The sequence below is a fragment of the Notamacropus eugenii genome, chromosome 3 (assembly GCF_028372415.1).
Source record: "Notamacropus eugenii isolate mMacEug1 chromosome 3, mMacEug1.pri_v2, whole genome shotgun sequence".
In the NCBI taxonomy this organism is placed as follows: domain Eukaryota; kingdom Metazoa; phylum Chordata; class Mammalia; order Diprotodontia; family Macropodidae; genus Notamacropus; species Notamacropus eugenii.
Window position 1 is genome coordinate 150517567 of NC_092874.1, and position 17465 is coordinate 150535031.

At 34.2% G+C, this 17465-nt stretch overlaps 1 protein-coding gene across 5 annotated transcripts in view; it reads left to right on the forward strand.

Annotated features, from left to right (window-relative positions):
- The window catches only part of SRPK2 (SRSF protein kinase 2), a 278675-nt gene that overhangs the window by 79273 nt on the left and 181937 nt on the right, over window positions 1-17465 (forward strand). Inside the window, exon 2 of one of the 5 annotated variants that reach the window (XM_072653125.1) lies at window positions 1485-1548. The exons of the other annotated variants lie outside the window; for them this stretch is intronic. Within the exon in view, the coding sequence (XP_072509226.1) occupies window positions 1511-1548 (38 nt within the window). The 5' untranslated portion in view covers window positions 1485-1510. The remainder of the gene's footprint in view (window positions 1-1484; window positions 1549-17465) is intronic. 5 annotated transcript variants of the gene reach the window in all.

A 17465-nucleotide genomic window follows, 5' to 3' on the forward strand; every position in this document is an offset into this window, starting at 1 on the left:
ATATCTTTGAAAGCTTTGTTTTGTGGGGATTGTTTTTCTCTAAATTTCCTTCCCCAAGACTTGATAAAAGATACTGTATTGAGAAATCTACTTTGAAGTTTTAAAATATTTCAGTAAAATACTGTTGAATGTTGTTTGTCATCTTCGTATTATGAAAATACACTTTGAATGATTTTTTGGAAGAAAATTATTTATGTAGTTACTGGGGCCCAGACAAATTAAGCAACTTGTTCATAGTTTCATAGTTTCATAGTATATGCCACAAAAAATCTAGAGCTCTACATGTATAATATATATTAAAGTTCAGTACAAAATATGTGACACAATTATTCACTGAACACATTGGGCATGTTTATATGAAATTTATTTTCTCTGCTTCCTTTTTCTATCTGTATATATACAGTCTAATTATTTTTACTCTCTATATTGATGTATATTGCTATATGTAATCTGTATAGAGAATAAATGGAAAAATAAATATATATCCATATATCTATATCTAATATATATTGATAGATACATATAAACCTACTATATAGAGAAAATAAATAAATTGCATGTATATATACATGTGTATGTATATACATATACACATACTTGAATTAAATGAATTTCTTGCAAGACTGTAGGTTTTTTTGTTTTTCGTCCCCTTTTCTGCATTGTTTTTGTTCTCTACCTACCCTTTCCCAATTCAGAATAAGGAATTATCTTTAAATGAAATTGAACCAACATTTACATTTCTCTTCTGAATGGCATTGTCAGTCTCTTCCTAAAAGGCAGAGTATAATATATCAGATCATTTACTTGGGCTTCCTGTTCCCTGTTACTGTATTGAGCCAGAAGGAGGGGGTAGAACTCTTAAGGTATAAAATGAGAAATCATTCTGCTTGTATGTTTGAAAATGTTACGCTATACATATTTTTAATTGTGGACAAACATGGAAGTGTAATCCTTGTTCATCCTTTATTTTTTAGTCTATAAATTGGAATACTGATTTAATATTTTATTCTTAAGCAACAAAAATGATTCACAGAGCCATATTTTTCAGGTCTTGTGAAATGGAGGCAGCTTAGGGATGAATATATGCCCGTTCCTTTCTGATACTTAATTACTTAGTATCTGGGAGCTATTTGGTCGAGTCTTTGCATAATTCACAATTTGTCCTTTGAGCTTAAATTTTCAGAAACCAGAATTGTCTTGTAAATATATGTCAGTTCAGCCTTAAAAGAGAAAACACCCCTCTGCTTAAAAGAAATGGTACTTCCTGCTTTCATAAACAGTCATGTGCATAGTTTAGCAAGGCCTGATGCCTCTGGAGCTTTTTTCCTTTATAGCACCATTGAATCACAGTCTTTGCAGAAGTACTGTGAATCTTGTGGCCTCGTTCTGAACAAAAGGGATTAGAGAAGAAAAATCTCTTGATAAAAGACTTTGGATAGCAAGGGCAGGCAATCTTGGTTGTGAATATTTTCTGATTTTTCCAGAAATCAAGCAGAAGATTGAGCTGCTGATGTCAGTTAACTCTGAGAAGTCGTCCTCTTCAGAAAGGTACAGCTACATCTCTTGCATGAACAATTAATGGTGTAGCACTGCTAAGAAGCAAACCAGTATATTTTTTTTCTTGTCAAGTTTAATATAATGTATTTTATTGTATGCTGGTTTTTTGTGTTATATTCATATTGGTTAAACTATTCTTTTTTTTTTGTAGAGGATTATGGATTTTTTAAAAACAAATAGTGAAATCTAACCAGCTGCAGCATGCAAATGACTATATAGCATATTGCTGGTTTATGTATAGCAGTCATTGAAACCTTAAAAAATTTTTTTTAACAATAAAGAATTCCTTGGTTTCTTTCAAAAAATGCTAACATTAGATTGTTTTTCTTCCTTTATTTTTGGGGGGCTAATATACAATTACTAAGATTATTTGTTAAATCTACATCGAAAAAAATGGGTTTTTTATTGTGTTAAATATGTTGTTATATGGAAAGGGAGTGCCCTTTGTAAATAGCTTCGGAATTGCAAACCCACAGATTAGTCACATTTTGTGAGATAGATATGATGCTTCTTCAAGTCTGTGCTAGGAAATGGAACAGTCACTGCATGCGGTAATGGTTCATGCCTGCAGGTAAGGACAAAATGACTCAGAAGCATTTTTAAAGCAATTATTTCATCTGTCAGTCAAATGATTATACTTTTAAGTAGATATTTCACATTTAGTTAGTATTATGGTATATGAAGTAGAACCAAGAAATTTTTGTTTTGGAACTGAAATAAAACTGTAATGATTACTTAGTATAATAAATATATAAATAATAAAGGTTTTGCTACTGTTTACTAGAAATCCGTATACTAAACAATATTACATGTTCAAAGTTTTCTTTTAACATATTTATTTAACATATACTGAATATTGACATTTTGCAATTGAATAGCAAGCTGCTTTTTAGGAGGGAGGAGTAAATTATATTTTTCCATGCTTTTCTTAAATTGCAGAAACATGAGTTCAAAATTAAAAATAATAAAATACCTTAGGCAAAATGCTTGAAGATATAATGTATTCTTAATGGGGATTTAATTTAATGAAGTATATAAAGACAAAATGTCACTTTAAAGAATTAATTAGTAGAATGAAAAGGTGGGTATGTGTCCTTAGACTAAGATGCTGCATAAATTTCTTATGTGATTAAAAAACATAGCTGAATAAATAGAGAAAATGGTGGGAATTTTGTGGTCCTTTTCTGGAGATTAGAGTTTGACATGATTTTTTTCTAAAATAAATTTCATAAGATTTATTTCTTGCACATGTCTCACTTCAGGTCTGTGTCTAGCCATAAGATATAAAACATTCTGTTTTCTGAAGAAAAAAATGATCTTATGTCCTGTGACTGGTGCCAGTAAAATGGTGGTGATGAGAGGATATGAAGATTGGGGGTGGAAGGAGGTTCGGTAGTGAGGAAGATAAGTACCAACGGTTATTAGAGATTTGGGTAATAGGAACAAGGATCATGATTGGTTGATATTGATAGCAGTTAATATATTACCTTTTTGGAGAAACATGAATTCTATAAAGAAACTTGTTGAATAGAGTGAATGAATGGCATTGAGAGAGAAATTAGGAATGACTGAAATGTTTCTTGGTTAAGTATATTGTAGGAAAAGGAGGTATTCAAAAATAATTTGTTAACTGACTAGTTCATATTGCTACCCCCCAGTGTTTTATTGTAATCTCGGGAAAAGAGGGAAAACATGGTTATGATCAAGTTTAGAAATTAAGCACAGTGCATATACAACAACTTGCCACATAATTTGACTAGAACAATTTTTTTTGAAGTGGTTGGACAAAAGAATATGTGTAACAAATATTTTTACAGAAGTTGACTTATTAGGTGAATAAATTGAAAATAATTTGTAGTTGTTCTAGATACCATACTAAACATATTGTTATCAGACCTTCTGGTTTGTCAGATTTATTTTCAAGTGTCTAAGGTGAAAAAATAAAAGGAAATAAGTATGAGAATAGGAAATCTAGAGAACAATCAAGAGAATTTTAAGTTCTTGACTTCATGTAAAAAACAAGGAAATCCAGAGAACTAAAAACTTAATGATACATTGTGCTCAGGAATTTTGTAGCTTAAACTATTTTCTGCAGGGTTGTCTATAAAAAAATTTCATAAATTTATCTCCCATTTCTCTATACTTTTAGAGTATAAAAATTTATGAGTTGAAATTATTCCTTTAAATATTATTGTTTTCCAAGTTGGCAGTATTGGAGATATGACATTAATCTTAAAGGCAGTTACATTTGGAATTTACATCAACATTGGGCAAACTTCCATTGTGCATATTGGGAAGGTCAGTGATAAAACTTTTGACTTGTTGAAAGAGATTGTAGCCATGGCAGGGACTCTGAAGAGACCAGAAGTCATCATTTTGCGCAATTAGTATTGTTTCCTGTGAGGGAAAGGATAATCCTTTATTACTGCAGGAATTGAAATGGAAGAGACCAATACTCTTAAACATAAAAGTTTTCTATATACAATCTGGCAGTTTCTGCATCATGAACCTCATGAATTTTGTGTCACAAATTTTTATTTACCTAGATGGATTGGTGGTGTTGAGGAAAGTAGGTAAAAATGGAATTAGTTGTGACAGAGAAATAATAAAAGAAGAAAATTGTTTTTTCTCATTCTTTAAAAAAAAAATTGGTGTTTTTTTAGAAAGCAAAGATTGTTGATTTTTGTTTACATTACCAAAATTTCCCCTTAATATCCCATCCCTTCCTGTTCCCAAGAGAAATCACCCCATATAATAGACAGAAAATACAGAAAAGAGAAAATATCAGCAAAACTGATTACTAGTATCTAAAAAGCCTGAAAAATGTGCCATTGTAAAAATATTGAAGACGCCCCTTCTGAAAAAGTGTATAGTTGAGGTATCTTCTTTGGTGTCATGCTTGTTCTTAGTGATTTTGCCACATTCACTTTTGATTTTTTTTGCATGTGTTTCTGTTTACATTGTTGTAATTTTTGTATATAGTGTTTTCTCTGCTTACTTCGCTCAGCCTCAGTTTGGATAGACCTTTCTGTTCTTCTCTGTATTCATCACATATGTCATGTCTTAATAGTATGGTAGTATTCCACTGTTTCGTGTGCCACAGTTTGTTTAGTCATTTCTCAATCAATGGGCATCCAGTTTGTTTCCAATTATTTTCTATAGAGTGTTGTCATACACACAGATACTCACACACATATATGTATACGTGTGTGTATATCTTTGTGTGCCTTTTTCATGTCAATCAACTTTTGATGTAAGCTTCATAGTGCAATATCTGGCTCAAAGAATATGTATATTTTAATTACTTGATTTGTAAAACTCCAGGTTGCTTTAAAAAATGGTTATACTGATTCACAGCTGTAGCAAAAATACACTAGAGTACTTACCTTCCTATAATTCTTCTAATATTAAGTATTCCTGTTTTTGTAATTTTTCCCAATTTGCATGGTATGCAGTGTGCCAATTTCTTAGTATTGTTTTGATTGTAATTTTTATTATTATAAGTTATTTGGAGCATTTTTTCCTAGTTTGTACTTCTTTCAAGGATTGTTGGTATTCTTTGAACGTTTATGTGTTGGGTAATGGCTTTTGATCATTTGTTTGTGTGTGCATATATAAATATGTATATATCTGTATATATCTATTAATTGTTCATATGCCTTGGATATCAAACTGTTTTCAGAGAAATTTGTCAAAAACAAAAGTTTTCCACCTATTTGACCACTAACCTTTTTTTTTGAAGATATATTCATATTTTTTTGGCATGTTGAAACTTTTCAATTTAACATAATCAGAATGATCTATTATACCCTTAGTAATTGCCTCTAACTTTTATTTGGTTAAGAATATATGTCCTGACTCCTATAGCTGTGAAAGGTGTGTGACTTTCTTCTATTTTTCTTACGGTATGATCTTTATTATTAAGGTCATATATCCATTTTGAATGTATTATAAGATGGTGTAAGATATTGCTCTAAGCCTAATTTCTGCCAGGCTACTATCCAGTTTTCCAAACAGATTTTGTTAAATAGGGAGATCTTCCCTAAGTATTTTATATTTTCTGGTTACTGAACACTGAGTGATTGAATTCCATTGTTTCTGATTTTCCCTTTTCAAGTCTACTCCTTTTATCTACCTCTCTGTTTTTAAACTAATGGTTTTGATCAGAGTACAGATAATATTGTAATATTGAAGGGATTATATCAACACCTTCAAATATAAACATTTTCAGTATAAAATCTAAAAATTTCACATTTTACTTCCAAAATGCCCCTTCCTCTGTAGAATTGTGCCTTATAACAAAGAAGCACCAGTCAAAATCCATCATTGTACAAATCAGGACATATAGCTCATGCAACATTTTTTAACCGCAACCAATACCTTTTTACCAGCAGCAGTGAAGTATGTGATAAATCAAGATTGATAGTTGCCTTGGTCTGAAATTTGATGTCTGTTAGTGGATTTTTTTAAAAAATCATAATTAATATGGATATTCTCTTGGTGCTGCTTAATTATTTTATTCTGCAATAGTTCATAAAGATTTCCTCAACTATTTCTGAGTTATTCTATTCATTCATTAGCTTGTTCTACCATTTCCCAATTGATGAGTATCTATTTGGTTCCCTCCTCCCAAATTGCTAATGGGACTATTTTGGTGTATATATAGGACCATTGTGTTTGTCTTTGATATCCTTAGTTTATATGCCCAGTAGTTTTCTTGAGCAAATGAGCAATTTAGTTACTTTTCTTATGTGATCCAAATTGTATTCTATAATACATTGAGCGCTTCATAATTCTACCAGTGTTGTAGTCTATTTTTTAAAAAATCACTTGTTTTGAATATTGTAAGTTTTAAATTGTCTTCCTCTACTTCTCCCCCACTCATTGAGAAAGCAAGAAAATGATACCTATTGTACTTAGAAAGTCATGTAAAGCAGTTCCACATTAGTTATGATATGGGGAAAAAAAGCCAGAAAAATAAAGAGAAAAATATTCATCCATCTCATTTAGATTATCATTTTATTGGCCTAAAGTTGGGCAAAATAGCTCCTAATAATAAGTTTAATCTCATCTTGAGTAGCTGTGCATTTGCCCTTTTCATTTTTGAGACTGCTAATTTGTTTTTCTCTTTAAAAAAAATCAAATTATCCAGTGATTTATTTGTTTTATTTTTTTCCTATAAAAACACCTCCTAGTTTTATTTATTAGTTAGATTGATTTTTTTTTAACTTTCAGTTTTATTAATCTCTCATATTATTCTTAGCATTTCTTTTTTGGTGTTTAATTGAGGATTTAAAATTTGTTGGTTTTCTAGTTTTTTAGTTGAATGCCGAATTGATTACTCTAATCTTTCTTGAATTTATGTAAACATTTGTAGATATAAATTTTCCCCTAAGTACTGCTTTTGCTACGTCCCACAAAATTTGTTCTGTTGTCTCATTGTTGTCATTATCTTTAATGAAATTATTGCATATGTTCTATGATTTGTTCTTCTGTTTGTTCATTCTTTGTAATTAGATTATATATTTCCAATTAATTTTTAAGTTATGCTTCAAAGGCCCTTTATTGAATGTATTTTTTTATTGCATCATAGTCAGAAAAGGCTGATTTTAATATTTTTGCTTTTCTGCAATAATTTTTGAAGGTTTTTGTGTCCTAATATGTGGTCATTTTTTGTGAAGGTTTCATGCGTAGCAGAGAAAAAGCTATATTCCTTTTTATTCACATTCAAAATTCTCCAGAGATTTATCTTATTTGACTTTAAAGCATTCTGTTCATCTCTCTACTTCTTTCTTGTTTAATTTTAGATATACTCGATCTGATAGGGGTAAAGTGGATCCCTCACTATTATAGTTTTACTGTTTATTTTCTCTCCTGCAATTCATTTAATTTCAAGAATTTAGATGATATACTACCATTTGTTCATATATGTGCAGTATTGATATTAATTGATATTAATACATTGTCTATGGTCCCTTTTAGATTTCTCTGAATATTTCTTTTACCTAGGTCTGTTTTTGTTTGTGCTTTCTCTGATATTATGGTTCCTACCCCAGCTTTTTTTTTTAACTTCAGCTGAAGCATAATAGTTTCTGTTCTAGCACGTTATTTTAATTCTGTGTTTCTTTCTGTTTTAGTGTGTCTCTTGTAAACAACATATTGCTCTATTCTTGTTTCTAATTCATTGTGCTGTCCTCTTCTATTTTATGGGTGAATTCATCCCACTCATGTTCACAGCTATGATTGCTGTGTATTTCCTTCTATCTTATTTCTTCTATTTGTTCCTCTCCTCTCCTCTTCTCTCCTCTCCTCTCCTCTCCTCTCCTCTGTTTCCTTTTCCCTCTGCCTTTCCATCTCCTTCTCTCCCACCATCCCATTTCAAAAGTCTGTTTTACTTCTGACTGATGCTTCTTTTAGTCTACCCTCTTTCTTCTGCCCCTTCCCCTTTCTTTTATAACCTTCCTTTCCTACTTCTGGTAAGGTGAATTTGTATACCCAGTTCTGTGTATATATAGGCTTCTTTCATTGAAGCAGTTCAGATGACAGTGAGTTTCTAGTATTCCCTCCACCCATTTTCTTCTTCATTGTAAAAACTCTTCTTTGTATGCTTGTTTTGTATGAGATAAATTTCTCCATTCTTTCTCTCACTTCCTTCTTCTCTTAGTGCATTTCTTTCTTATCCTTTTAGTCTTTTTCTGACATCATCCTCACATAATAGACTCGCACTTATACCTTCTGTTTAAAGAGACTCTTTGTAACTGCCCTAATGATGATAATGCTGTTTAGGGTTTAAATGTAGCCTTTTTTCATATAGCAATATAAACAGCTTAACCATGATTAATCATTATGATTTCTCATGTTTATCTTTATATTCTTTTCTTGAGTGTTTGTTTTTGAATGTCAGATTTTCTATTCAAGTATGGTCATTTCATCATGTCTTCTATATAAATTTCCATTTTCCCTCTGTAACCATTATACTCAGTTTTGTTGGGTAGCTTATTCTTCTTGGTTGTTATCCTAGCTCCTTTGCCTTCCAGAAAATCATATTCTAAGCTTTTCATACCTTTTTAGTAGTAATTTGCTAGGTCTTGTATGATGCTGACCATGATTCTGTAGAATTTGAATGGTTTCTTTGCCTGTTGGCAAAATTGTCTCGATATTCCTGGAATTTTCATTTTGAAATTTCTTTCAGGAGGTTACTGGTGAATTTTTTCCCCCTTTCTACTTTGCCCTTTAATTCTAAGATATACATGTAGTTTTCCTTTGTAATTTCTTCAAATATTATGTCTCATTTAAAAAACATGATTTTCAGGTAAGTCCAATAATTCTTCAGTTATTTGTCTTCAATCTATTTTCTAGGTCAGTTGTTTATTTTTCATATGAGATATTTCACATTTTCTTCTATTTTGTTTTTAGTCTTTTGACTTTGTTTTATTGTTTCTTGATTTTTCATGATGTCGTCAGCTTCCAATGAACCAATTTTGATTTGGGGTGAATTATTTTCTTCAGTCAAGTTTTGTACTTCTTTTACCATTTGGTTAATTCTGATTTTTAAGTTTTTTTCTTCAATATTTTTTGTCTCTCTTATCAAGTTAATTCTCTTCATATTTTTCTTGAGTAGCACTCATTTCTTTTTTCAGTTTTTTCCTTTATTCCTCTTATTTGTTGTTTAAAATAATTTTTTGCTTTTTTAAAAACTCTTTTTAGCTCTCCTAGGAATTCTTGTTAAACTTGTGTCCAATCTACATTTTTCTATAAGGCTTTACTTATAGATGTTTTAAAGTTATTGTCTTTTTCGTGGTTTGTGTCTTGAGCTTCTCTCACTATAATACCTCTCTATGGTTAACTTCTTTGTTTGTTGTTTGCTCATTTTTCCAGCCTACTTTTTGACTTTGGATTTTATGTTAAGTTGTGCCCTTCTCTCTTTTGGGGGGATAACTAGCCTGGGATTCTGTCTGTTTCATCCTTCTGCTTTCTTGATCTGGGGGCCTCTAAATTTTTGGTATCTCCTAAGTGATGTGATTTACAGAGAGGTGTGGTCACAGCATTCTTGGGCTATGCTGTGCTCTTATTCAGGTAGAGCCCTTACTACCATGTGATTCCTATTGTTCTGCAACCACAACCTTGATATGGGTAATATGTGACAGAGCTGCCAAATGGCACCTGACCTTGCTCCTAATGTCAGAACAAGCGTCCCCTGGGATTTCTTTCTAACCATGTTTGTAGTTCCTCCATGTACATTCGTGCTGCTGCTGCTTTCACCATTGCTCCCCACCATCACCTGCTTGATGCAATAACCACTCTGTGCCACTTCTTCAGCACCATACTCCTGGCTAGCCCCTACCCCAGTGTCTGTAGACTTCTTTTTTCTTTCTTTCTAAGCTGTCTTGGACTGAAAAAATGATTTGCTGTGACTTTTTGTTGATTTTCCCATTAGAATTCTGTTCAGTGTTTCATTTTACAGGAGAGGCTTTAGGGGAGATTTATCAGTTGTGACCTTTTACTTTACCATCTTGACTCTGCCTCCTCGCTATATTCTTTTTTTAATTTAATTTTTATTTTTAAAATAAATTTTTCTATTTTTAGTTTTCAACATCCACTTCCATAAATTTAAAATTTTCTACCCCTCTCTCCCCTCCCCCACCTCAAGATGACATGCAATGCAGTATAGGCTCTACATATGCATTCTTATTAAATATATTTTCATGTTAGTCATGTTATATAGAAGAATTAGAATGATTGGGAAGATCCATGAGAGAAAAAAAAAAGAGAGCAAAATAGTATGTTTTGATCTGTATTCAGACTCGATATTTCTTTGTCTGGATGTTTATGGCATTTTCCGTCATGAGTCTTTTGGAGTTCTTTCAGAAACCTTGCATTGCTGAGATGAGCTAAGTCTATCAGATTCAGTCATTGCACACTGTGGCTGTTTCTGTGTACAGTGTTCTGGTTCTGCTCACTTCACTCAGCACCAGTTCATATAAGTCTTTTCAGGTTTTTCTGAAATCTGCATGCTCATCATTTCTTATAGCATGATAGTATTCCATTACATTCATATATCACAACTTGCTCAGCCACTCTCCAATTGATGGGCATCCCCTCAGTTTCCAGTTCTTGGCCAGCACAGAAAGAGCTGCTGTAAATATTTTTATATATGTGAGTCCTTTTCCCATTTGTATGATCTCTTATAGTAATTTGCATTTATTTAGAAGTGATTCATGTGAATCAAAAATAGACTTATCTTGTTTAGCTCCTGTGGTGTGAACTAGGAGTAATTGTTAAGGAGTTGATAAAGAGCATATTTAGGCTTAATAAATTTCTAGGAAATGCTCTTAGTGCTCTCTAACATTTGAATGTATTCCCTTTGAGGAGGAATTAGTGGGTTCTTTTTCATTGGAAGGTTTTAAGTTAAATCTGTATGATGATTTTTAGATATGTTGTGTAGGGGATTATTCAATTACAGATTAGACTAAATAACTTCTGAGATTCTTTGATTAAAACCGTTATATAAAAATTATTTTTTAAGTACATTTTGCTGTTGGGTGTGGGAGGGAGGGAATTCTGCTTACTGAATATTAATGACAGACTTAGAACATTTAATAAGTAAGAAGAAAACAACAAAGTTATTATTTTCCATATTATTGAGTGGTCATTTGAGAGATAGTATGGCGTAGTGGATAGAGGGCAGATCTTGCAATCTGGAAGACCTAGGCTCAAGTCATCTTTCTAACATATGTTAGTTTTATGACTGGGTGCAAGTCACTTAACCTTTCAGTACCTTAGTAATTCATTAAGACAATACAAATTTTCACTAGTAGAAGGATTTTTACAAAAGAAATTTCTTATATCAAAAGTCATAATTCTGGACCAAAAAATTGTAGATAATTATACAAATGATGTTAATTTAGAGGAAAGAGAAAAAAAAATATGATGATGCCTGTTTATTCTTGGAAGTTTACTGTAGGTATCTACGAATTGAATTTCATAGATTCATAGAATTAGACCTGGAAGTGATCTAGGGGAACATCTTAGTTCAGGGGTGGAGAGCTTGTGGAATTGAGGGCATATATGGCCCTCTAGGTCCTCAGGGGCAGCCCTTTGATTTGTCAAAGGGCTGCACTTGAGAACCTAGAGGGCCACATATGGTCTTGAGGCCCGAGGTTCCCCACTCCTGAAGTCCAGCCATTTCATTTATAGATGAGGAAGCTGAGACCCAGGTTGGTAAATGATTTATCCAGGTAATAGATGATTTACCTAGGTCCTTTGACTCCAAATTCATTGCTCTTTCCTTGCAATATGCTAACACTCTAGTTCTGTAATAAATTTTGAGATGATTTTTTTAAACAAAGAAAGTATGTAAGATTGGTAGTTATTAATTTGGAGCTGATTCAAAGCAGATGGGATGGGTGATGGTAAGTCAGAATATAGAGGAACTGGTAGAGAGGGGGTGGAGAGAAAGACTAAGAAAATTTTACTTTACTGCGGAGGAGGGATAGGAGGGGGTGGTAGATATGATAGAGGTGATATAATATGGGACTTGAAACTAAGACAAATAAGGGACTTGGAGGAAATAATGTACAGCAGACAGAATGTTAAATTTTGAAGCAGATTTTGAATTTATTGAATGGGATTGATATTGTAGGGTGGTAGAGAGAATAAGATTATTCACATATGAGCAAAATGAATACTTTTTAAAAAAAATTTATTTATTTAACTTTTGACATTCATTTTCACAAAATTTGGGGTTCCAAATTTTCTCCCCATTTGTCCCCTCTCCCTACCCCAAAACATGGAGCATTCTGATTGCCCCTATCACCAATCTGCCCTCTCTTCTATCATCCCTCCCTTCCCTTGTCCCCATCTTCTCTTTTGTCCTGTAGGGCCAGATAACTTTCTATACCCCATTACCTGTATTTCTTATTTCCTAGTAGCAAGAACAGTACTTGACAGTTGTTCCTAAAACTTTGAGTTCCAACTTCTCTTCATCCCTCCCTCCCCACCCATTCTCTTTGGGAAGGCAAGCAATTCAATATAGGCCATATCTGTGTAGTTTTGCAAATGACTTCCATAATAGTCATGTTGTGTAAGACTAACTATATTTCCCTCCATCCTATCCTGCCCCCCCATTGCTTCTATTCTCTCTTTTGATCCTGTCCCTTCCCAAGAGTGTTGACTTCAAATTGCTCCCTCCTCCCATTGCCCTCCCTTCTATCATCCCCCCTACCCTGCTTATCCCATTCTCCCCCATTTTCCTGTATTGTAAGATAGGTTTTCATACCAAAATGAGTGTGCATTTTATTCCTTCCTTGAGTCAAATGTGATGAGAGTAAACTTCATGTTTTTCTCTCACCTCCCCTCTTTTTCCCTCCACTAAAAAGTCTTTTGCCTGCCTCTTTTATGAGAGATAATTTGCCCCATTCCATTTCTCCCTTTCTCTTCCCGATATATTTCTCTCTCATCATTTAATTTCATTTTTTTAAGATATGAACCCCTCCTATTCCATTCACTCTGTGCTCTCTGTGTGTGTGTATGTAATCCCACCAACTACCCAGATACTGAAAAGTTTCAAGAGTTACAAATATTGTCTTTCTATGTAGGAATGTGAACAGTTCGACTTTAGTAAAGTCCCTTATGACTTCTCTTTGCTGTTTACCTTTTCATGCTTCTTTTCATTCTTGTGTTTGAAGGTCAGATTTTCTTTTCAGCTCTGGTCTTTTCATCAAGAATGCTTGAAAGTCCTCTATTTCATTGAAAGACCATTTTTTCCCCTGAAGTATTATAGTCAGTTTTTCTGGGTAGGTGATTCTTGGTTTTAGTCCTAGTTCCTTTGACTTCTGGAATATCATATTCCACTCCCTTCAATCCTTAATGTAGAAGCTGCTAGATCTTGTGTTATCCTGATTGTATTTCCACAATACTTGAATTGTTTCTTTCTGGCTGCTTGCAATATTTTCTCCTTGACCAGGGAACTCTGGAATTTGGCCACAATGTTCCTAGGAGTTTGTCATTTTGGATCTCTTTCAGGTGGTGATCGATGGATTCCTTGGATACTTATTTTGCCCTCTGGTTCTAGAATCTCAGGGCAGTTTTCCTTGATAATTTCATGAAGGATGATGTCTAGGCTCTTTTTTTGATCATGGCTTTCAGGTAGGCCCATAATTTTTAAATTGTCTCTCCTGGCTCTATTTTCCAGGTCAGTTGTTTTTCCAATGAGATATTTCACATTATCTCCTATTTTTTCATTCTTTTGGTTTTGTTTTGTGATTTCTTGGTTTCTCATAAAATCATTAGCCTCCATCTGTTCCATTCTAATTTTGAAAGAACTATTTTCTTCAGTGAGCTTTTGAACCTCCTTTTCCATTTGGCTAATTCTGCTTTTGAAAGCATTCTTCTCCTCATTGGCTTTTTGACCCTCTTTTGCCAATTGAGTTAGCCTATTTTTCAAGGTGTTATTTTCTTCAGCATTTTTTTGGGTCTCCTTTAGCAAGGTGTTGACCTGCTTTTCATGCTTTTCTTGCATGTCTGTCATTTCTCTTCCCAGTTTTTCCTCCACCTCTCTAACTTGATTTTCAAAATCCTTTTTGAGCTCTTCCATGGCCTGAGCCCATGGAATATTTCTTTTGGATGTGTGGGATACAGAAGCCTTGACTTTTGTGTCTTTCCCTGATGGTAAGCATTGTTCTTCTCATTGGAAAGGAAGGGAGGAGATATCTGTTCACCAAGAAAGTAACCTTCTATGGTCTTATTTTTTTTCCCTTTTCTGGGCATTTTCCCAGCCAGTTACTTGACTTCTGAGTGTCCTCTCCACACCCTCCTCACCTCCAGATCTGCCCAGCTAGCCCTTGGGGTCTGAGATTCAAATGCTGCTTCCCAGCCTCAGGGCTTTTGGCAGGGCAGGGCTGCTATTCAGTGTGAGATTAAGTTCAGGTGCTCAGGTCTGGGTAGGGCCACCACTCAGGGCTCAGTTCCCTCAGGTGGTTTATGTGGAGACCTTCAACAATGGAACTGAGCTCCTGCCTGCTCTGGGAGCCCCTGTCTGCTGCTGCCTCAGCTGCTGCCTCCTGAGGGGGCCTGAGTTATGGGGACACCCTGCTCCCCTCTTGGCCAGCCAAAACAACTCTCTCACTGACCTGCGGGTGGAGGGATCCGTGCTGCTGTTGGAAATTCTGTCCCTGAAGTCTGCTTCTGGATCTGCTCCTCTCTGTGCTACATGGCCAAGGAGGTCTGGGCTCTGCTCTGTGTCTGGTGCACAACGGACCTTTCGTGTCAGTTTTTCAGCTCTTTCTGGAACGGAAATCTCTTCCACTCTGTTGTTCTGTGGCTTCTGCTGTTCCAGAATTTGTTGCGAGTTCTTCTTTACAGGTATTTTATGGCCTGTGGGTTCAGAGCTAGCCTATGTGCATCTTTCTACTCTGCCATCTTGGCTCCAAAATGAATACTTTTACTAAAGCTGCCAGTTAATAAATACTTATTTAGATATCTGTGTGATATAGAAACCCGCCTAGGGTTCTACTGGTAGAGCATATTCTCTGTCTAGGCATTATTAAGCCAGAAAAACTTCTAGTATATACTTAGTGACTCAATGTGTGTGACACACATATATAACACAAGCATATAACTCACTCTGTACATATATATACATACCTATATATATCTCAGGTACATATGTGCACTTTATATACATGTTTGTACATGTATGTAATTTTTTCTCTGTACCAAATATTCTAAATTCAGTAATTCATCATGAAGCTGCTTACCAGGCAATCTTTTTCTGCCTACTCATGACCTTTTACTAGCCCTAGAAGTATGAGTGACCTGAATTGATAGAGGAAGTACCCACCCTGAAGATAAAGAAAATTAAAATTAAATAAACTTTTCAATTGGCATCTATTGGGTATAGGACATTTATTGTCCTAGGTGCTGAAAACATAATGGTGTATATAATACATACATTTGTGAGGGGATTGCAGTGTTATGGTAAAGATATATGTGTGCACACACACGCACTCAGAATTAACTGTGACAAAAGAGAGAGGGAGATAAGTGTAAAGGAAAGGCTCAGGACAAGTATGTAAAAAATTCGAAAGTGAAGAGACAGTGATATCTGAATTAGACTTTGAAGAAGGGGAAGGATTCCGATACACCAAGATGAAGGTCCTGGGGATCTCATTTTTGGCACTGGGGACACGGTATGATGAGAATATAAATAGAAATCTGCATGTCTCCTTTTGCTGCCTTGCGAATGTTCTGCTCTCATATATTTAGAGCTATCTAAAATTTCTGCTATTAGAATAATTTCTTTGAGTGAAAGTATTTATAAAAGTCACTTTTGGGAGAGGAGTGTGGAGAGCAATTCAGCTTCAAGGGAAGCAAACAAATTGTTATTGGTTTAGATATGATCTAGGAATAAGCAAGATGTAGAGGTTGAGACAAACAATTTTTAATGGGATCAAGTAGAGAATTAGAATTTTAAGCTCGGTGTCAATACCCAGCCAATACCCCAAACTATCGGTTTGTAGATAGGGCAGAGGCTGCTAAGTTAATATTTGCTTAAGCCAAGCCACTGTTGTACTTAGCGTTGGCCCCCAAATGTAACAAATAAGCAAGTTATTTGAACATGCAGTGTTATTCTTGCTGTTATTATTTTATAATTCACAAATTGTGAATTGTATTTGTTGCATTCCTATAAGCATTGTACAGCGTTGACATAGGTGTTGTATCATTTTAGGGAATGTACATTAAATGATAAGAGTGTATAATGGTTATAGCAATTAGACTGAAGACCAGGAATCCCTAAGTTTTTGCTTCAAGATGAAACTATGAGATAAGTAACATAATGTTATGCAGATTTTTGCATTTCAGTGTTTTAAAATGAAAGGAAGAGTAACAATAACCCTGAGTGGGTAATTTTTGGTATGTGGTAAAGTGGTCACACAAAAATTATAGCTGTGGAATTATTACATAAAGTTATTTTATAACAGGAATCTACAACCTTTTCTTTGTAGAGAGTTGCTTTTGATTTTCCCAGTGTCTTAAGTTTGGAAGAGTGAGAAGTATGAAATATTTGACAGAGTGAGTGGCAATGCATTATATTCTCCCTGAGAGTCTTTATTTGGAGGGGTGTTTATAATGGTGGCCGCTGGCTTGGAGATAGCTAGGTAAGGCTTAAGGTCAATGGAACAGTTGGGGAACCATGTCTTAAATTACTGAAAGCTGTAGGTATAAAATTTAAAAAGCACTGTGGAGTAGGTGAAATAGTGCTGAACATAGGGTACCCTGAGTTCTGATGCCAGCTTTTTTCTGATATTGCACATTCCAGAGATCAAGGGAACCTGGAATAGTCATGGTATCCCAATATTAGTACCGTTTTAGTTTCAGGAACAGCAGAGGGACCAGTCACTTGTTTAATTGAACATTTACTATGTACCTGTTGTTATGTCTCTAGTTCTGGCACTTACAGATGGAAACAGTAACTAATGGAGTAAGGGAAAGCAGAACAGTCTTGGACATGGTTTGAGTTTTAACTCATCAACTTCTCCTTCTCTTTCTCATTTTCAGTACTGATATAGATTTAATTGAGTACTTGAGGGATCTGTGATTTTATTAGTTTTTTTTTCCACTGGTACTTATCTATAACTTAGCTAGAATTTCATCGTTTTCTTGGACAAAAAATTCGCTACCCAAGAGATATTCTGGTGATAACTCCTCAAATTTCACTATGCTGATCATTAGACAAAAGAGGTATCATACATCATCATTGGGGTCTTATATGAAGGATTTCCAGCTTGGTGGGAACTATGAGATGAGGAAACAGAAGAACAAAGATATTAAGATTTACAGAAACTTATATAGATAGTAGTGAAATTGGAACTAAAATATACTGCTTCATATTTGCAGTTTCCATATCC